Below are 23,278 nucleotides of genomic sequence, written 5' to 3'. Positions count from 1 at the left end.
CCCCAGGAGTGAAGAGAGGGTCGTGACCTGTCCTCTGAAGTGAAGAGGGGGTCCTGACCTGTCCCATGGACTGAGGAGGGGGTCCTCACCTGTCCCCTGGAGTACGGAGGGGGTCATGATCTGTCCCCTGGAGGGAAGAGGGGGTCCTTACCTGTCACCTGGAGTGAGGAGGGGGTCCTGACCTGTCCCCAGGAGTGAGGAGAGGGTCATGATCTGTCCCCTGGAGGGAAAAGGGGGACCTGACCTGTCACCTGGAGCGAAGAGAGGGTCCTGACCTGTCCTCTGGAGCGAAGAGGGGATCCTGACCTGTCACCTGGAGGGAAGAGGGGGTCATGATCTGTCCCCTGGAGGGAAGAGGGGGTCCTGACCTGTCACCTGGAGCGAGGAGGGGGTCCTGACCTGTCCCCAGGAGTGAGGAGAGGGTCATAATCTGTCCCCTGGAGGGAAAAGGGGGTCCTGACCTGTCCTCTGGAGCAAAGAGGGGATCCTGACCTGTCATCTGGAGCGAAGAGGGGGTCCTGACCTGTCACCTGGAGGGAAGAGGGGGTCCTGACCTGTCCCCTGGAGGGAAGAGGGGGTCCTGACCTGTCACCTGGAGCGAGGAGGGGGTCGTGACCTGTCCTCTGGAGCGAAGAGGGGGTCCTGACCTGTCCCAAGGGTGTGAGGATGTGGTCTCCAGTGAGAGGAGGAGGTTCTCTATACAGGTGGTCACACATTAACGCTCAGAGACCCCCGGACGTCACTTGAATATTTCACATAATCTTTATTGTCTGAGATCCGTCAATAGAAAATCGGACCCTTTCTCCATTGTTCTTGTTACATTGTTGCTCGTTACTAATTATCAGAGGAAACAAAGGAAGCGAAGTGTCAGTGAGACAGGAGGAGACACGGCAGAGTCCGGTCACGTGACAACAGCGGAGCTGGAATGTCGCCTCGGCCCCGACGTGTGAGGTCCGCGATCCAACCAATAACACACGGGAACTCCAGAGGCATCACCAGCTGAATAACGGGTCCGGGAGGTACCCCGCCTGCTCCAGAGCGCCATCATCAGCTGCAGAGAAGCAAGGGCAAGAATCACGGCCAGATACACAATCCTCAACTGTCACTACTCAGTCTGTCCGAAAAACAGCAGAATAGTGAGTGCAGCTCTGGGGTATAGTACAGGAGGTAACTCAGGATCAGTAATGTATGTACACAGTGACTGCACCAGCAGAATAGTGAGTGCAGCTCTGGAGTATAATACAGGATGTAACTCAGGATCAGTAATGTAATGTATGTACACAGTGACTGCACCAGCAGAATAGTGAGTGCAGCTCTGGAGTATAATACAGGATGTAACTCAGGATCAGTAATGTAATGTATGTACACAGTGACTGCACCAGCAGAATAGTGAGTGCAGCTCTGGAGTATAATACAGGATGTAACTCAGGATCAGTAATGTAATGTATGTACACAGTGACTGCACCAGCAGAATAGTGAGTGCAGCTCTGGGGTATAATACAGGATATAACTCAGGATCAGTAATGTATTTACACAGGGAATGCACCAGCAGAATAGTGAGTGCAGCTCTGGAGGATAATACAGGGCGTAACTCAGGATCAGTAATGTAATGTATGTACACAGTGACTGCACCAGCAGAATAGTGAGTGCAGCTCTGGGGTATAATACAGGATGTAACTCAGGATCAGTAATGTAATGTATGTACACAGTGACTGCACCAGCAGAATAGTGAGTGCAGCTCTGGGGTATAATACAGGAGGTAACTCAGGATCAGTAATGTATGTACACAGTGACTGAACCAGCAGAAAAGTGAGTGCAGCCCTGGGGTATAATACAGGAGGTAACTCAGGATCAGTAATGTATGTACACAGTGACTGCACCAGCAGAATAGTGAGTGCAGCTCTGGAGTATAATACAGGAAGTAACTCAGGATCGGTAATGTATGTACACAGTGACTGCACCAGCAGAATAGTGAGTGCAGCTCTGGAGGATAATACAGGATGTAACTCAGGATCAGTAATGTATGTACACAGTGACTGCACCAGCAGAATAGTGAGTGCAGCTCTGGAGGATAATACAGGATGTAACTCAGGATCAGTAATGTAATGTATGTACACAGTGACTGCACCAGCAGAATAGTGAGTGCAGCTCTGGAGTATAATACAGGATGTAACTCAGGATCAGTAATGTAATGTATGTACACAGTGACTGCACCAGCAGAATAGTGAATGCAGCTCTGGAGGATAATACAGGAGGTAACTCAGGATCAGTAATGTATGTACACAGTGACTGCACCAGCAGAATAGTGAGTCCAGCTCTGGAGTATAATACAGGATGTAACTCAGGATCAGTAATGTAATGTATGTACACAGTGACTGCACCAGCAGAATAGTGAGTGCAGCTCTGGAGTATAATACAGGATGTAACTCAGGATCAGTAATGTAATGTATGTACACAGTGACTGCACCAGCAGAATAGTGAGTGCAGCTCTGGAGTTTAATACAGGATATAACTCAGAATCAGTAATGTATTTACACAGGGACTGCACCAGCAGAATAGTGAGTGCAGCTCTGGAGGATAATACAGGGCGTAACTCAGGATCAGTAATGTAATGTATGTACACAGTGACTGCACCAGCAGAATAGTGAGTGCAGCTCTGGGGTATAATACAGGATGTAACTCAGGATCAGTAATGTAATGTATGTACACAGTGACTGCACCAGCAGAATAGTGAGTGCAGCTCTGGGGTATAATACAGGAGGTAACTCAGGATCAGTAATGTATGTACACAGTGACTGAACCAGCAGAAAAGTGAGTGCAGCTCTGGGGTATAATACAGGAGGTAACTCAGGATCAGTAATGTATGTACACAGTGACTGCACCAGCAGAATAGTGAGTGCAGCTCTGGAGTATAATACAGGATGTAACTCAGGATCAGTAATGTAATGTATGTACACAGTGACTGCACCAGCAGAATAGTGAGTGCAGCTCTGGAGGATAATACAGGAGGTAACTCAGGATCAATAATGTAATGTATGTACACAGTGACTGCACCAGCAGAATAGTGAGTGCAGCTCTGGAGTATAATACAGGATGTAACTCAGGATCAGTAATGTAATGTATGTACACAGTGACTGCACCAGCAGAATAGTGAGTGCAGCTCTGGGGTATAATACAGGATATAACTCAGGATCAGTAATGTATGTACACAGGGACTGCACCAGCAGAATAGTGAGTGCAGCTCTGGAGGATAATACAGGGCGTAACTCAGGATCAGTAATGTAATGTATGTACACAGTGACTGCACCAGCAGAATAGTGAGTGCAGCTCTGGGGTATAATACAGGAAGTAACTCATGATCAGTAATGTAATGTATGTACACAGTGACTGCACCAGCAGAATAGTGAGTGCAGCTCTGGAGTATAATACAGGATGTAACTCAGGATCAGTAATGTAATGTATGTACACAGTGACTGCACCAGCAGAATAGTGAGTGCAGCTCTGGGGTATAATACAGGATATAACTCAGGATCAGTAATGTATGTACACAGGGACTGCACCAGCAGAATAGTGAGTGCAGCTCTGGAGGATAATACAGGGCGTAACTCAGGATCAGTAATGTAATGTATGTACACAGTGACTGCACCAGCAGAATAGTGAGTGCAGCTCTGGGGTATAATACAGGAAGTAACTCATGATCAGTAATGTAATGTATGTACACAGTGACTGCACCAGCAGAATAGTGAGTGCAGCTCTGGAGGATAATACAGGAGGTAACTCAGGGTCAGTAATGTAATGTATGTACACAGTGACTGCACCAGCAGAATAGTGAGTGCAGCTCTGGAGTATAATACAGGATGTAACTCAGGATCAGTAATGTAATGTATGTACACAGTGACTGCACCAGCAGAATAGTGAGTGCAGCTCTGGAGTTTAATACAGGATATAACTCAGAATCAGTAATGTATTTACACAGGGACTGCACCAGCAGAATAGTGAGTGCAGCTCTGGAGGATAATACAGGGCGTAACTCAGGATCAGTAATGTAATGTATGTACACAGTGACTGCACCAGCAGAATAGTGAGTGCAGCTCTGGGGTATAATACAGGATGTAACTCAGGATCAGTAATGTAATGTATGTACACAGTGACTGCACCAGCAGAATAGTGAGTGCAGCTCTGGGGTATAATACAGGAGGTAACTCAGGATCAGTAATGTATGTACACAGTGACTGAACCAGCAGAAAAGTGAGTGCAGCTCTGGGGTATAATACAGGAGGTAACTCAGGATCAGTAATGTATGTACACAGTGACTGCACCAGCAGAATAGTGAGTGCAGCTCTGGAGTATAATACAGGATGTAACTCAGGATCAGTAATGTAATGTATGTACACAGTGACTGCACCAGCAGAATAGTGAGTGCAGCTCTGGAGGATAATACAGGAGGTAACTCAGGATCAATAATGTAATGTATGTACACAGTGACTGCACCAGCAGAATAGTGAGTGCAGCTCTGGAGTATAATACAGGATGTAACTCAGGATCAGTAATGTAATGTATGTACACAGTGACTGCACCAGCAGAATAGTGAGTGCAGCGCTGGGGTATAATACAGGATATAACTCAGGATCAGTAATGTATGTACACAGGGACTGCACCAGCAGAATAGTGAGTGCAGCTCTGGAGGATAATACAGGGCGTAACTCAGGATCAGTAATGTAATGTATGTACACAGTGACTGCACCAGCAGAATAGTGAGTGCAGCTCTGGGGTATAATACAGGAAGTAACTCATGATCAGTAATGTAATGTATGTACACAGTGACTGCACCAGCAGAATAGTGAGTGCAGCTCTGGAGGATAATACAGGATGTAACTCAGGATCAGTAATGTAATGTATGTACACAGTGACTGCTCCAGCAGAATAGTGAGTGCAGCTCTGGAGTATAATACAGGATGTAACTCAGGATCAGTAATGTAATGTATGTACACAGTGACGGCACCAGCTGAATAGTGAGTACAGCTCTGGAGTATAATGCAGGATGTAACTCAGGATCAGTAATGTAATGTATGCACACAGTGACTGCACCAGCAGAATAGTGAGTGCAGCTCTGGAGTATAATACAGGATGTAACTCAGGATCAGTAATGTAATGTATGTACACAGTGACTGCTCCAGCAGAATAGTGAGTGCAGCTCTGGAGTATAATACAGGATGTAACTCAGGATCAGTAATGTAATGTATGTACACAGTGACTGCTCCAGCAGAATAGTGAGTGCAGCTCTGGAGTATAATGCAGGAGGTAATGCAGGATCAGTAATGTAATGTATGTACACAGTGACTGAACCAGCAGAAAAGTGAGTGCAGCTCTGGGGTATAATACAGGATATAACTCAGGATCAGTAATGTATGTACACAGTGACTGCACCAGCAGAATAGTGAGTGCAGCTCTGGGGTATAATACAGGATGTAACTCAGGATCAGTAATGTATGTACACAGTGACTGCACCAGCAGAATAGTGAGTGCAGCTCTGGAGTTTAATACAGGATGTAACTCAGGATCAGTAATGTAATGTATGTACACAGTGACTGAACCAGCAGAAAAGTGAGTGCAGCTCTGGGGTATAATACAGGATGTAACTCAGGATCAGTAATGTATGTACACAGTGACTGCACCAGCAGAATAGTGAGTGCAGCTCTGGAGTATAATACAGGAGGTAACTCAGGATCAGTAATGTAATGTATGTACACAGTGACTGCACCAGCAGAATAGTGAGTGCAGCTCTGGGGTATAATACAGGATATAACTCAGGATCAGTAATGTATGTACACAGGGACTGCACCAACAGAATAGTGAGTGCAGCTCTGGAGGATAATACAGGGCGTAACTCAGGATCAGTAATGTAATGTATGTACACAGTGACTGCACCAGCAGAATAGTGAGTGCAGCTCTGGGGTATAATACAGGATATAACTCAGGATCAGTAATGTATGTACACAGGGACTGCACCAGCAGAATAGTGAGTGCAGCTCTGGAGGATAATACAGGGCGTAACTCAGGATCAGTAATGTAATGTATGTACACAGTGACTGCACCAGCAGAATAGTGAGTGCAGCTCTGGAGTATAATACAGGAAGTAACTCAGGATCGGTAATGTATGTACACAGTGACTGCACCAGCAGAATAGTGAGTGCAGCTCTGGAGTATAATACAGGAAGTAACTCATGATCAGTAATGTAATGTATGTACACAGTGACTGCACCAGCAGAATAGTGAGTGCAGCTCTGGAGGATAATACAGGGCGTAACTCAGGATCAGTAATGTAATGTATGTACACAGTGACTGCACCAGCAGAATAGTGAGTGCAGCTCTGGGGTATAATACAGGAAGTAACTCAGGATCGGTAATGTATGTACACAGTGACTGCACCAGCAGAATAGTGAGTGCAGCTCTGGAGTATAATACAGGAGGTAACTCAGGATCAGTAATGTAATGTATGTACACAGTGACTGCACCAGCAGAATAGTGAGTGCAGCTCTGGAGTATAATACAGGATGTAACTCAGGATCAGTAATGTAATGTATGTACACAGTGACTGCACCAGCAGAATAGTGAGTGCAGCTCTGGGGTATAATACAGGATGAAACTCAGGATCAGTAATGTAATGTATGTACACAGTGACTGCACCAGCAGAATAGTGAGTGCAGCTCTGGAGTATAATACAGGATGTAACTCAGGATCAGTAATGTAATGTATGTACACAGTGACTGCACCAGCAGAATAGTGAGTGCAGCTCTGGAGTATAATACAGGATGTAACTCAGGATCAGTAATGTAATGTATGTACACAGTGACTGCACCAGCAGAATAGTGAGTGCAGCTCTGGGGTATAATACAGGATGAAACTCAGGATCAGTAATGTAATGTATGTACACAGTGACTGCACCAGCAGAATACTGAGTGCAGCTCTGGAGTATAGTGCAGGATGTAACTCAGGATCAGTAATGTAATGTATGTACACAGTGACTGCACCAGCAGAATAGTGAGTGCAGCTCTGGGGTATAATACAGGATGAAACTCAGGATCAGTAATGTAATGTATGTACACAGTGACTGCACCAGCAGAATAGTGAGTGCAGCTCTGGAGTATAATACAGGATGTAACTCAGGATCAGTAATGTAATGTATGTACACAGTGACTGCACCAGCAGAATAGTGAATGCAGCTCTGGAGGATAATACAGGAGGTAACTCAGGATCAGTAATGTAATGTATGTACACAGTGACTGCACCAGCAGAATAGTGAGTGCAGCTCTGGAGGATAATACAGGATGTAACTCATGATCAGTAATGTAATGTATGTACACAGTGACTGCACCAGCAGAATAGTGAATGCAGCTCTGGAGGATAATACAGGATGTAACTCAGGATCAGTAATGTATGTACACAGTGACTGCACCAGCAGAATAGTGAGTGCTGCTCTGGAGTATAATACAGGATGTAACTCATGATCAGTAATGTAATGTATGTACACAGTGACTGCACCAGCAGAATAGTGAATGCAGCTCTGGAGGATAATACAGGATGTAACTCAGGATCAGTAATGTATGTACACAGTGACTGCACCAGCAGAATAGTGAGTGCTGCTCTGGAGTATAATACAGGATGTAACTCAGGATCAGTAATGTAATGTATGTACACAGTGACTGCACCAGCCAAATAGTGAGTGCTGCTCTGGAGTATAATACAGGATGTAACTCAGGATCAGTAATGTAATGTATGTACACAGTGACTGCACTAGCAGAATAGTGAGTGCAGCTCTGGAGTATAATACAGGATGTAACTCAGGATCAGTAATGTAATGTGTGTACACAGTGACTGCACCAGCAGAATAGTGAGTGCAGCTCTGGAGGATAATACAGGATGTAACTCAGGATCAGTAATATAATGTATGTACACAGTGACTGCACCAGCAGAATAGTGAGTGCAGCTCTGGAGTATAATACAGGATGTAACTCAGGATCAGTAATGTAATGTGTGTACACAGTGACTGCACTAGCAGAATAGTGAGTGCAGCTCTGGAGGATAATACAGGATGTAACTCAGGATCAGTAATATAATGTATGTACACAGTGACTGCACCAGCAGAATAGTGAGTGCAGCTCTGGAGTATAATACAGGATGTAACTCAGGATCAGTAATGTATTGTATGTACACAGTGACTGCACTAGCAGAATAGTGAGTGCAGCTCTGCAGTATAATACAGGATGTAACTCAGGATCAGTAATGTAATGTATGTACACAGTGACTGCGCCAGCAAAATAGTGAGTGCAGCTCTGGAGGATAATACAGGGTGTAACGCTGGGTCCTGTGATAGCTGACATCCTGCCCCCCTATCCCCCCTCTGCTGGACCCCCACCCATTACTTGCAGTAATGATATGACAGGTGAGGAGGTCTCTGTACCTTCCTCCTGAGCTTTCTGTAGGGAGCTGAGGAACATGGCGGCTGCCTCGGAGATGGTGATGGGGTTGGTGTTTCGGCTCCGGGTCTCTGGAAACAATTTAGGATATGAATTAAATGTACTGAGAATCTGGAATAAAAAATCATTCCTGAATGTCGCCATCTAATGCTGAACATCCGCCATTATCAGAGGAGGGCGGACATTACCGAGCTGCAGGCGATCGTATAGGTCCTTCCTCTGACTCTCATCCGAGATGAAGCGCCGACCTTCTGCGGGAAACAGAGAGGAGATCGATATAATAATGCTGCCATATAGTGCAAATAGGTCTATATTCAAGTACAGACAGATATAAACCAGCACTGTGTGACGCTATGTGGCGGCGTTGGGGGATTTCCGTGTGATGCTATATGGTGGTGTTACGGGATCTGTGTGATGCTATATGGCGGTGTTACTGGATCTGTGTGATACTATATGGCAGTGTTACGGGATCTGTGTGATGCTATATGGCGGTGTTACGGGATCTGTGTGATGCTATATGGCAGTGTTACGGGATCTGTGTGAAACTATATGGCGGTGTTACGGGATCTGTGTGATGCTATATGATGGTGTTAGGGGATCTATGTAATGCCATATGGCGGTGTTTCTGGATCTGTCTGATGCTATATGGCGGTGTTACGGGATCTGTGTGATGCTATATGGCGGTGTTACGGGATCTGTGTGATGCTATATGGCGGTGTTACGGGATCTGTGTGATGCTATATGGCAGTGTTACGGGATCTGTGTGAAACTATATGGCGGTGTTACGGGATCTGTGTGATGCTATATGGCGGTGTTACGGGATCTGTGTGATGCTATATGGCGGTGTTATGGGATCTGTATGATGCTATATGGTGGTGTTACGGGATCTATGTAATGCCATATGGCGGTGTTTCTGGATCTGTCTGATGCTATATGGCGGTGTTACGGGATCTGTGTGATGCTATATGGCGGTGTTACTGGATCTGTGTGATGCTATATGGCGGTGTTACTGGATCTGTGTGATGCTATATGGCGGTGTTACGGGATCTGTGTGACGCTATATGGCGGTGTTACTGGATCTGTGTGATGCTATATGGCGGTGTTACGGGATCTGTGTGACGCTATATGGCAGTGTTACAGGATCTGTGTGATGCTATATGGCGGTGTTAGGGGATCTATGTAATGCTATATGGCGGTGTTACGGGATCTGTGGGATGCTTTATGGCGGTGTTACTGGATCTGTGTGATGCTATATGGCGGTGTTACGGGATCTGTGTGACGCTATATGGCAGTGTTACGGGATCTGTGTGATGCTATATGGCGGTGTTAGGGGATCTATGTAATGCTATATGGCGGTGTTAGGGGATCTGTGTAATGCTATATGGCGGTTACGGGATCTGTGTTATGCTATATGGTGGTGTTACGGGATCTGTGTGATGCTATATGGTGGTGTTACGGGATCTATGTAATGCTATATGGCGGTGTTAGGGGATCTATGTAATGCTATATGGCGGTGTTACGGGATCTGTGTGATGCTATATGGCGGTGTTATGGGATCTATGTAATGCTATATGGCGGTGTTAGGGGATCTGTGTAATGCTATATGGCGGTTACGGGATCTGTGTTATGCTATATGGTGGTGTTACGGGATCTATGTAATGCTATATTGCTGTGTTAGAGGATCTGTGTGATGCTATATGGCGGTGTTATGGGATCTATGTAATGCTATATGGCTGTGTTAGGGGATCTGTGGGATGCTATATGGCGGTGTTACGGGATCTGTGTGATGCTATATGGCGGTGTTATGGGATCTATGTAATGCTATATGGCTGTGTTATGGGATCTATGTAATGCTATACGGTGGTGTTAGGGGATCTATGTAATGCTATATTGCTGTGTTAGAGGATCTGTGTGATGCTATATGGCGGTGTTATGGGATCTATGTAATGCTATATGGCTGTGTTAGGGGATCTGTGGGATGCTATATGGCGGTTACGGGATCTGTGTTATGCTATATGGCGGTGTTACGGGATTTGTGTGATGCTTTATGGCGATGTTACGGGATCTATGTAATGCTATATGGCGGTGTTAGGGGATCTATGTAATGCTATATGGCGGTGTTACGGATCTGTGTTATGCTATATGGCAGTGTTATGGGATCTATGTAATGCTATATGGCTGTGTTATGGGATCTATGTAATACTATACGGTGGTGTTAGGGGATCTATGTAATGCTATATGGCGGTGTTACGGGATCTGTGTGATGCTATATGGCGGTGTTACGGGATCTGTGTTATGCTATATGGCGGTGTTACGGGATCTGTGTTATGCTATATGGTGTTACGGGATCTGTGTTATGCTATATGGTGTTACGGGATCTGTGTTATGCTATATGGTGGTACTGGATCTGTGTTATGCTATATGGCGGTGTTACGGGATCTGTGTGATGCTATATGGCGGTGTTAGGGGATCTATGTAATGCTATATTGCTGTGTTAGGGGATCTGTGTGATGCTATATGGCGGTGTTATGGGATCTATGTAATGCTATATGGCGGTGTTACGGGATTTGTGTGATGCTTTATGGCGGTGTTATGGGATCTATGTAATGCTATATGGCTGTGTTAGGGGATCTGTGGGATGCTATATGGCGGTTACGGGATCTGTGTTATGCTATATGGCGATGTTACAGGATCTATGTAATGCTATATGGCGGTGTTACGGGATCTGTGTGATGCTATATGGCGGTGTTACGGGATCTGTGTGATGCTATATGGCGGTGTTACGGGATCTGTGTGATGCTATATGGCGGTGTTACGGGATCTGTGCTATGCTATATGGAGGTGTTATGGGATCTATGTAATGCTATATGGATGTGTTACGGGATCTGTGTAATGCTATATGGCGGTGTTATGGGATCTTTTTAATGCTATATGGCGGTGTTACGGGATCTGTGTGATGCTATATGGAGGTGTTATGGGATCTATGTAATGCTATATGGATGTGTTATGGGATCTATGTAATGCTATATGGCAGTGTTATGGGATCTATGTAATGCTATATGGCGGTGTTATGGGATCTTTGTAATGCTATATGGCGGTGTTACGGGATCTGTGCTATGCTATATGGAGGTGTTATGGGATCTATGTAATGCTATATGGATGTGTTATGGGATCTATGTAATGCTATATGGCAGTGTTATGGGATCTATGTAATGCTATATTGCTGTGTTAGAGGATCTGTGTGATGCTATATGGCGGTGTTATGGGATCTATGTAATGCTATATGGCTGTGTTAGGGGATCTGTGGGATGCTATATGGCGGTTACGGGATCTGTGTTATGCTATATGGCGGTGTTACGGGATTTGTGTGATGCTTTATGGCGATGTTACGGGATCTATGTAATGCTATATGGCGGTGTTAGGGGATCTATGTAATGCTATATGGCGGTGTTACGGATCTGTGTTATGCTATATGGCAGTGTTATGGGATCTATGTAATGCTATATGGCTGTGTTATGGGATCTATGTAATACTATACGGTGGTGTTAGGGGATCTATGTAATGCTATATGGCGGTGTTACGGGATCTGTGTGATGCTATATGGCGGTGTTACGGGATCTGTGTTATGCTATATGGCGGTGTTACGGGATCTGTGTTATGCTATATGGTGTTACGGGATCTGTGTTATGCTATATGGTGGTACTGGATCTGTGTTATGCTATATGGCGGTGTTACGGGATCTGTGTGATGCTATATGGCGGTGTTAGGGGATCTATGTAATGCTATATTGCTGTGTTAGGGGATCTGTGTGATGCTATATGGCGGTGTTATGGGATCTATGTAATGCTATATGGCGGTGTTACGGGATTTGTGTGATGCTTTATGGCGGTGTAATGGGATCTATGTAATGCTACATGGCTGTGTTAGGGGATCTGTGGGATGCTATATGGCGGTTACGGGATCTGTGTTATGCTATATGGCGGTGTTACGGGATTTGTGTGATGCTTTATGGCGATGTTACAGGATCTATGTAATGCTATATGGCGGTGTTACGGGATCTGTGTGATGCTATATGGCGGTGTTACGGGATCTGTGTGATGCTATATGGCGGTGTTACGGGATCTGTGTGATGCTATATGGCGGTGTTACGGGATCTGTGCTATGCTATATGGAGGTGTTATGGGATCTATGTAATGCTATATGGATGTGTTACGGGATCTGTGTAATGCTATATGGCGGTGTTATGGGATCTTTTTAATGCTATATGGCGGTGTTACGGGATCTGTGTGATGCTATATGGAGGTGTTATGGGATCTATGTAATGCTATATGGATGTGTTATGGGATCTATGTAATGCTATATGGCAGTGTTATGGGATCTATGTAATGCTATATGGCGGTGTTATGGGATCTTTGTAATGCTATATGGCGGTGTTACGGGATCTGTGCTATGCTATATGGAGGTGTTATGGGATCTATGTAATGCTATATGGATGTGTTATGGGATCTATGTAATGCTATATGGCAGTGTTATGGGATCTATGTAATGCTATATGGCGGTGTTACGGGATCTGTGTGATGCTACATGGTGGTGTTACGGGATCTGTGTGATGCTATATGGCGGTGTTACGGGATCTGTATGATGCTATATGGTGGAGTTACGGGATCTGTGTGATGCTATATGGTGGTGTTACGGGATCTGTGTTATGCTATATGGTGGTACGGGATCTGTGTGACGCTACATGGTGGTGTTACGGGATCTGTGTAATGCTATATGGTGGAGTTACGGGATCTGTGTGATGCTATATGGTGGTGTTACGGGATCTGTGTGACGCAATATGGCAGTGTTATGGGATCTATGTAATGCTATATGGTGGAGTTACGGGATCTGTGTGATGCTATATGGTGGTGTTACGGGATCTGTGGGATGCTATATGGTGGTACGGGATCTGTGTGACGCTACATGGTGGTACTGGATCTGTATGATGCTATATGGTGGTGTTATGGGATCTGTGTGATGCTATATGGCGGTGTTAGGGGATCTGTGGGATGCTATATGGCGGTGTTACGGGATCTGTGGGATGCTATATGGTGGTACGGGATCTGTGTGACGCTACATGGTGGTACTGGATCTGTATGATGCTATATGGTGGTGTTATGGGATCTGTATGATGCTACATGGCTGTGTTAGGGGATCTGTGGGATGCTATATGGCGGTGTTACGGGATCTGTGTTATGCTATATGGCGGTGTTACGGGATTTGTGTGATGCTTTATGGTGATGTTACGGGATCTGTATGATGCTATATGGTGGTGCTACTGGATCTGTGTGATGGTATATGGCGGTGTTACGGGATCTGTGTGATGCTATATGGCGGTGTTACGGGATCTGTGTGATGCTATATGGTGGTGTTACGGGATCTGTATGATGCTATATGGTGGTGTTACAGGATCTATGTAATGCTATATGGCGGTGTTACGGGATCTGTATGATGCTATACGGTGGTGTTAGGGGATCTGTATGATGCTATATGGCTGTGTTAGGGGATCTGTGTGATGCTATATGGCGGTGTTAGGGGATCTGTGTGATGCTATATGGCGGTGTTAGGGGATCTGTGTGATGCTATATGGCGGTGTTAGGGGATCTGTATGATGCTATATGGCGGTGTTATGGGATCTATGTAATGCTATATGGTCGTGTTACGGGATCTGTGTGATGCTATATGGCGGTGTTAGGGGATCTGTGTGATGCTATATGGCGGTGTTATGGGATCTGTGTGATGCTATATGGTCGTGTTACGGGATCTGTGTGATGCTATATGGCGGTGTTAGGGGATCTGTGTGATGCTATATGGCGGTGTTATGGGATCTATGTAATGCTATATGGCGGTGTTACGGGATCTGTGTGATGCTATATGGCGGTGTTATGGGATCTGTGTGATGCTATATGGCGGTGTTCCGGATGGTGATGACGATTAGGGCTGCAGACCATCCATGCACCTGCTCTACTTCCCATACATCACTGTCTCCCTGAGGGCCCGGGGCCCCTGTTATCTATTTCCTGTCTGCTGGTGATAGGTCGCTGCGTCACTCACGTGCCCCCTTCAGGTACAGCATCGCCTGCGGGGTCCAATTTCGTCTCTGGAAATGACTCTTGTCGCAGAGAAGAGAAAGATGAGAAGAGATTAAGAAGTGGCAGAGAGAAGGCAGAGGTGGACGAGAGCGATGGATGAGACCAGCGGCGTCCTACCTGCGGGAGACCCCCAGATCCGGGGAAGACGGAGCTGCTCATCAGCAGGATCAGGGTGCAGGCGGCAACCGGAGCGGAGTCCTGGAAGACAAGAAGCATCACTCCCATCATCCCTGAGCCCGAGGATCACGGGCTATTCTCTATTACTCCCCGTTATCAGCCATTACTGGGGGAGGAGACTGTAGGACAGGAGACTACAATCTATTACTCCCCGTTATCAGCCATTACTGGGGGAGGAGACTGTAGGACAGGAGACTACAATCTATTACTCCCCGTTATCAGCCATTACTGGGGGAGGAGACTGTAGGACAGGAGACTACAATCTATTACTCCCCGTTATCAGCCATTACTGGGGGAGGAGACTGTAGGACAGGAGACTACAATCTATTACTCCCCGTTATCAGCCATTACTGGGGGAGGAGACTGTAGGACAGGAGACTACAATCTATTACTCCCCGTTATCAGCCATTACTGGGGAGGAGACTGTAGGACAGGAGACTACAATCTATTACTCCCCGTTATCGGCCATTACTGGGGAGGAGACTGTAGGACAGGAGACTACAATCTATTATTCCCCGTTATCGGCCATTACTGGGGAGGAGACTGTAGGACAGGAGACTACAATCTATTACTCCCCGTTATCGGCCATTACTGGGGAGGAGACTGTAGGACAGGAGACTACAATCTATTACTCCCCGTTATCAGCCATTACTGGGGGAGGAGACTGTAGGACAGGAGACTACAATCTATTACTCCCCGTTATCGGCCATTACTGGGGGAGGAGACTGTAGGACAGGAGACTACAATCTATTACTCCCCGTTATCAGCCATTACTGGAGGAGGAGACTGTAGGACAGGAGACTACAATCTATTACTCCCCGTTATCGGCCATTACTGGGGGAGGAGACTGTAGGACAGGAGACTACAATCTATTACTCCCCGTTATCAGTCATTACTGGGGGAGGAGACTGTAGGACAGGAGACTACAATCTATTACTCCCCGTTATCAGCCATTACTGGGGGAGGAGACTGTAGGACAGGAGACTACAATCTATTACTCCCCGTTATCAGCCATTACTGGGGGAGGAGACTGTAGGACAGGAGACTACAATCTATTACTCCCCGTTATCAGCCATTACTGGGGGAGGAGACTGTAGGACAGGAGACTACAATCTATTACTCCCCGTTATCAGCCATTACTGGGGGAGGAGACTGTAGGACAGGAGACTACAATCTATTACTCCCCGTTATCAGCCATTACTGGGGGAGGAGACTGTAGGACAGGAGACTACAATCTATTACTCCCCGTTATCGGCCATTACTGGGGGAGGAGACTGTAGGACAGGAGACTACAATCTATTACTCCCCGTTATCAGCCATTACTGGGGGAGGAGACTGTAGGACAGGAGACTACAATCTATTACTCCCCGTTATCGGCCATTACTGGGGGAGGAGACTGTAGGACAGGAGACTACAATCTATTACTCCCTGTTATCAGCCATTACTGGGGAGGAGACTGTAGGACAGGAGACTACAATCTATTACTCCCCGTTATCAGCCATTACTGGGGGAGGAGACTGTAGGACAGGAGACTACAATCTATTACTCCCCGTTATCGGCCATTACTGGGGGAGGAGACTGTAGGACAGGAGACTACAATCTATTACTCCCCGTTATCGGCCATTACTGGGGGAGGAGACTGTAGGACAGGAGACTACAATCTATTACTCCCCGTTATCAGCCATTACTGGGGGAGGAGACTGTAGGACAGGAGACTACAATCTATTACTCCCCGTTATCGGCCATTACTGGGGGAGGAGACTGTAGGACAGGAGACTACAATCTATTACTCCCCGTTATCAGCCATTACTGGGGAGGAGACTGTAGGACAGGAGACTACAATCTATTACTCCCCGTTATCAGCCATTACTGGGGAGGAGACTGTAGGACAGGAGACTACAATCTATTACTCCTTGTTATCAGCCATTACTGGGGGAGGAGACTGTAGGACAGGAGACTACAATCTATTACTCCCCGTTATCAGCCATTACTGGGGAGGAGACTGTAGGACAGGAGACTACAATCTATTACTCCCCGTTATCAGCCATTACTGGGGGAGGAGACTGTAGGACAGGAGACTACAATCTATTACTCCCCGTTATCGGCCATTACTGGGGGAGGAGACTGTAGGACAGGAGACTACAATCTATTACTCCCCGTTATCAGCCATTACTGGGGGAGGAGACTGTAGGACAGGAGACTACAATCTATTACTCCCTGTTATCAGCCATTACTGGGGGAGGAGACTGTAGGACAGGAGACTACAATCTATTACTCCCTGTTATCAGCCATTACTGGGGGAGGAGACTGTAGGACAGGAGACTACAATCTATTACTCCCTGTTATCAGCCATTACTGGGGGAGGAGACTGTAGGACAGGAGACTACAATCTATTACTCCCTGTTATCAGCCATTACTGGGGGAGGAGACTGTAGGACAGGAGACTACAATCTATTACTCCCTGTTATCAGCCATTACTGGGGGAGGAGACTGTAGGACAGGAGACTACAATCTATTACTCCCCGTTATCAGCCATTACTGGGGGAGGAGACTGTAGGACAGGAGACTACAATCTATTACTCCCTGTTATCAGCCATTACTGGGGGAGAAGACTGTAGGACAGGAGACTACAATCTATTACTCCCTGTTATCAGCCATTACTGGGGGAGGAGACTGTAGGACAGGAGACTACAATCTATTACTCCCCGTTATCAGCCATTACTGGGGGAGGAGACTGTAGGACAGGAGACTACAATCTATTACTCCCTGTTATCAGCCATTACTGGGGGAGGAGACTGTAGGACAGGAGACTACAATCTATTACTCCCCGTTATCAGCCATTACTGGGGGAGGAGACTGTAGGACAGGAGACAACAATCTATTACTCCCTGTTATCAGCCATTACTGGGGGAGGAGACTGTAGGACAGGAGACTACAATCTATTACTCCCCGTTATCAGCCATTACTGGGGGAGGAGACTGTAGGACAGGAGACTACAATCTATTACTCCCCGTTATCAGCCATTACTGGGGGAGGAGACTGTAGGACAGGAGACTACAATCTATTACTCCCCGTTATCAGCCATTACTGGGGGAGGAGACTGTAGGACAGGAGACTACAATCTATTACTCCCCGTTATCAGCCATTACTGGGGGAGGAGACTGTAGGACAGGAGACTACAATCTATTACTCCCCGTTATCAGCCATTACTGGGGAGGAGACTGTAGGACAGGAGACTACAATCTATTACTCCCCGTTATCAGCCATTACTGGGGGAGGAGACTGTAGGACAGGAGACTACAATCTATTACTCCCCGTTATCAGCCATTACTGGGGGAGGAGACTGTAGGACAGGAGACTACAATCTATTACTCCCCATTATCAGCCATTACTGGGGAGGAGACTGTAGGACAGGAGACTACAATCTATTACTCCCCGTTATCAGCCATTACTGGGGGAGGAGACTGTAGGACAGGAGACTACAATCTATTACTCCCCGTTATCAGCCATTACTGGGGGAGGAGACTGTAGGACAGGAGACCACAATCTATTACTCCCCGTTATCAGCCATTACTGGGGAGGAGACAGTAGGACAGGAGACTACAATCTATTACTCCCCGTTATCAGCCATTACTGGGGAGGAGACTGTAGGACAGGAGACTACAATCTATTACTCCCCGTTATCAGCCATTACTGGGGAGGAGACTGTAGGACAGGAGACTACAATCTATTACTCCCCGTTATCAGCCATTACTGGGGAGGAGACTGTAGGACAGGAGACTACAATCTATTACTCCCTGTTATCAGCCATTACTGGGGGAGGAGACTGTAGGACAGGAGACTACAATCTATTACTCCCCGTTATCAGCCATTACTGGGGAGGAGACTGTAGGACAGGAGACTACAATTACTCCCCGTTATCAGCCATTACTGGGGGTGGAGACTGTAGGACAGGAGACTACAATCTATTACTCCCCGTTATCAGCCATTACTGGGGAGGAGACTGTAGGACAGGAGACTACAATCTATTACTCCCCGTTATCAGCCATTACTGGGGGAGGAGACTGTAGGACAGGAGACTACAATCTATTACTCCCCGTTATCAGCCATTACTGGGGAGGAGACTGTAGGACAGGAGACTACAATCTATTACTCCCCGTTATCAGCCATTACTGGGGAGGAGACTGTAGGACAGGAGACTACAATCTATTACTCCCCGTTATCAGCCATTACTGGGGGAGGAGACTGTAGGACAGGAGACTACAATCTATTACTCCCTGTTATCGGCCATTACTGGGGAGGAGACTGTAGGACAGGAGACTACAATCTATTACTCCCCGTTATCAGCCATTACTGGGGAGGAGACTGTAGGACAGGAGACTACAATCTATTACTCCCCGTTATCAGCCATTACTGGGGGTGGAGACTGTAGGACAGGAGACTACAATCTATTACTCCCCGTTATCAGCCATTACTGGGGAGGAGACTGTAGGACAGGAGACTACAATCTATTACTCCCCGTTATCAGCCATTACTGGGGAGGAGACTGTAGGACAGGAGACTACAATCTATTACTCCCCGTTATCAGCCATTACTGGAGGAGGAGACTGTAGGACAGGAGACTACAATCTATTACTCCCCGTTATCAGCCATTACTGGGGGAGGAGACTGTAGGACAGGAGACTACAATCTATTACTCCCCGTTATCAGCCATTACTGGGGAGGAGACTGTAGGACAGGAGACTACAATCTATTACTCCCCGTTATCAGCCATTTCTGGGGGAGGAGACTGTAGGACAGGAGACTACAATCTATTACTCCCTGTTATCAGCCATTACTGGGGAGGAGACTGTAGGACAGGAGACTACAATCTATTACTCCCTGTTATCAGCCATTACTGGGGAGGAGACTGTAGGACAGGAGACTACAATCTATTACTCCCTGTTATCAGCCATTACTGGGGAGGAGACTGTAGGACAGGAGACTACAATCTATTACTCCCTGTTATCAGCCATTACTGGGGGAGGAGACTGTAGGACAGGAGACTACAATCTATTACTCCCTGTTATCAGCCATTACTGGGGGAGGAGACTGTAGGGCAGGAGACTACAATCTATTACTCCCCGTTATCAGCCATTACTGGGGGAGGAGACTGTAGGACAGGAGACTACAATCTATTACTCCCCGTTATCAGCCATTACTGGGGAGGAGACTGTAGGACAGGAGACTACAATCTATTACTCCCTGTTATCAGCCATTACTGGGGGAGGAGACTGTAGGACAGGAGACTACAATCTATTACTCCCCGTTATCAGCCATTACTGGGGGAGGAGACTGTAGGACAGGAGACTACAATCTATTACTCCCCGTTATCAGCCATTACTGGGGAGGAGACTGTAGGACAGGAGACTACAATCTATTACTCCCCGTTATCAGCCATTACTGGGGGAGGAGACTGTAGGACAGGAGACTACAATCTATTACTCCCTGTTATCAGCCATTACTGGGGGAGGAGACTGTAGGACAGGAGACTACAATCTATTACTCCCTGTTATCAGCCATTACTGGGGGAGGAGACTGCAGAGTATTTTTGCAAATTTGTCATTTTGTGTTCTCTTGTTGTGTCTGATCTGGAATTCTGTGTCCAGTTTTGGGCACCACATTTTAAAAAAGACATCAACAAACTGGAGCAAGTTCAGAGAAGAGCGACCAGAATTGTGACTGGTCTGTAAACCCTGTCCTATGAGGAAAGGTTACAGGATTTGGGAATGTTTCGTTTGCAAAAGAGAAGACTGAGAGGAGACTTAATAGCTGTCTACAAATATCTAAAGGGCTGTCACATTGTAGAAGGATCAACTTTATTCTCATTTGCACAAGGAAAGACTAGAAGCAATGGGATGAAACTGAATGGGAGGAGACACAGATTAGATATTAGAAAAAACTTTTTCACAGTGAGGGTGATCAATGAGTGGAGCAGGCTGCCACGAGAGGTGGTGAGTTCTCCTTCAATGGAAGTCTTCACACAGAGGCTGTGTCAGGAACACCACACTGCACTTGCTCACTGAGCCAGTGCGCGTGTCCTGAGTAAGACAAACTGTGCTCAAAGATACCTGTGGAGCGAGGCAGCAGCGGTGAAGATGCGTGCTTCAGACAAACAGGGCCTGACTGCCAAGGGGCAGAGTCAGCCAAAGGTCTCCCAGAGGATGCAGGAGCAGAGAGAGATAGGACCTGAAGCACCTGACTTCTGGAGGCGTGGCCAAAGCTCCGGAGAGCTAGGAGCTGAAGGAAACCTCCTAGAAAGGTAACTACGGGACGAAGTTACCAAGGGGCATAGACAGGGACGTAAACCAGATCAGGCCGGGGTCAAAGGACGAGATAGTAAGACAGTACCAAAGGATTAGACAGAACGGATAGTTAGGACGTAGGAAAAGATCAGTAAACCAGAAAGGGCAAATGCACAGTACCAAGATAGTAGACAAACACAACGAAGAGACGGGCCAGGTCAAAACCAAACAATCAACAAGATATCAGGCACAAGGCACGCAAGGGGTCAATTAACTCAGCCGAGGGCAGGAGTATAACTGACACCAGACCTAGGTCAATTGGCAACTAAATGGCCGCCCTCTGCCAGAGAGAGGCAGAAACAATTAACCCCTGTCTGACCAGGACGGGACAAAGACAAAACCCCATCCTGGAAAATGACAGTAACCCCTCTCAATTGGGGGCCCCTAGACCCCCCGTGTTTCTCATGATACCTGGAATGAGAGGCCTGGAACAACAGATCCGCATGAACCGATCGGGCAGGAACCCATGACTGGTCCTCCGGTCCATAGCCTTTCCAATGTACAAGATACTGAAGAGCACGACGGACCAACCTAGAGTCAACAATTCATTCCACCTCGTACTCAGACTGTCCATCTACCAAAACCGGTGGTGGGGATGACAACGATCTCTCCCCACAGGACCCCACAAGTTTCAAAAGGGCCCTATGGAAAACGTTGGGGATCCGTAGAGACGCGGGAGACGCAACCGAAAAGTCATCGGGTTAACTGCTTCTGTAATTTCATAAGGACAAATAAATTTAGGTCCAAGTTTCACAGAGGAGACCTTGAGCCTTATGTTCTTAGTAGACAACCATACCTTATTCTCCACCTAGAAGACCGACCCCACGGACCGTTTCTTGACTGCAAAAAAATTATATTTAGTCTGAACCTTCGTAATGTTCCTTTGGACCTCCCGCCATAACTCCCCCAACCGCTGGATTGTCCCATCCGCCCCAAGACATCCAGAGTCCAAAAGGGAGAACTCCCCAAAATGTGGATGAAACCCATAGTTACAGAAAAAGGGGGATGTGCCCGTAGACTGGTTAATGCAGTTGTTAAATGTGAACTCGGCCAAAGATAACGCAGTACACCAATCATCCTGTCGGGCTGAGGTCAGGCAACACAGAATTTGCTCCAGAGACTGATTGGTCTGCTCCATCTGCCCATTAGTCTCCGGATGATAAGCGGATGAAAAAGACAGACCAATACCCTACCTCTTACAAAACGCCCTCCAAAATCTGGAAACAAACTGTACCCCCTATCAGACACCACATTCAAGGGTACCCCATGTAACCGCACCACATGCTCAACAAACAACCTGGACAACGTTTCCGCATTAGGTAAAGCCGCCAAGGGTACAAAATGTGCCTGCTTACTAAACCTGTCCACCACTATCCAAATTACGGTATTACCCTTGGAAGGAGGAATACTGGTGATAAAATCTTTGGACAAATGAGTCCATGGTCTATCAGGAATTGGCAGTGGCACCAATTCCCCGGCCGGCCGGTTATGGGGGGGGTTTTGCACGGACACATACCCCACAAAGCAGACACAAATTCCTCAACATCAGAGGCTAAAGAAGACCACTAGAATATCCTAGTGATGGCCCTCCGGGTAGCCAAGATCCCTGGATGTCCACCCAGAACTGAGTTGTGGAACTCCCGAAGGACCCTGAGACGAAATTGAACTGGTACAAAAAGTTTATCCACCGGCTTAGCCGGAGGGGCAAGAGACTGAGCTTCAATGACCTCCCGCTCCAACACAGTGGAAACACCCGCCACCACCACCTCAGGCTGAAGAATGGAGGATGGAGGTTCGGGGGGAGACACCGGATCCAGACTTCGTGACAAGGTATCAGCCCTGACATTTTTGGATCCTTGCCGAAAAGTGAAGGAGAACTCGAATCGGGAAAAAAAAGCGACCATCGAAGTTCTCGATTCCCAACATCACAGTTTCTCTACGCAGGAGAGAACTTAGAGAAAAAGGCACAGGGTCTAAAATTAGTCAAAGTGGCGGGTCCCTGGGACAACACCGCCCCCACTCCCACCTGCGAGGCGTCCACCTCAACAATAAATGGTTCAGACGGGTCCGGTTGAATAAGAATCGAAGCAAACATGAAACATTTCTTTAAAAACTGAAACGCCGCCACTGCTGCGGCTGACCAATTCTT

The 23,278-nt window shown here is 46.8% G+C and overlaps 1 protein-coding gene across 3 annotated transcripts in view; it reads right to left on the bottom strand.

Moving 5' to 3' along the window:
• Positions 1 to 739: 739 nt before the first annotated feature.
• The window catches only part of SPX (spexin hormone), a 59,781-nt gene continuing 37,242 nt past the window's right edge, over positions 740 to 23,278 (bottom strand). For all 3 annotated transcript variants that reach the window (XM_073562289.1, XM_073562288.1, XM_073562287.1), the window contains 5 exons: positions 14,726 to 14,806; positions 14,571 to 14,628; positions 8,666 to 8,728; positions 8,462 to 8,548; positions 740 to 1,051 (listed from right to left, as the gene is read on the bottom strand). In XM_073562289.1, the coding sequence (XP_073418390.1) occupies positions 993 to 1,051; positions 8,462 to 8,548; positions 8,666 to 8,728; positions 14,571 to 14,628; positions 14,726 to 14,767 (309 nt within the window). In that variant the 5' untranslated portion in view covers positions 14,768 to 14,806 and the 3' untranslated portion in view covers positions 740 to 992. The remainder of the gene's footprint in view (positions 1,052 to 8,461; positions 8,549 to 8,665; positions 8,729 to 14,570; positions 14,629 to 14,725; positions 14,807 to 23,278) is intronic.

This window comes from Dendrobates tinctorius, unplaced genomic scaffold (genome assembly GCF_039654945.1).
Source record: "Dendrobates tinctorius isolate UK_male_01 unplaced genomic scaffold, ASM3965494v1 ptg000344l, whole genome shotgun sequence".
NCBI lineage: Eukaryota > Metazoa > Chordata > Amphibia > Anura > Dendrobatidae > Dendrobates > Dendrobates tinctorius.
This window is presented reverse-complemented; position numbering and strand designations above follow the sequence as displayed.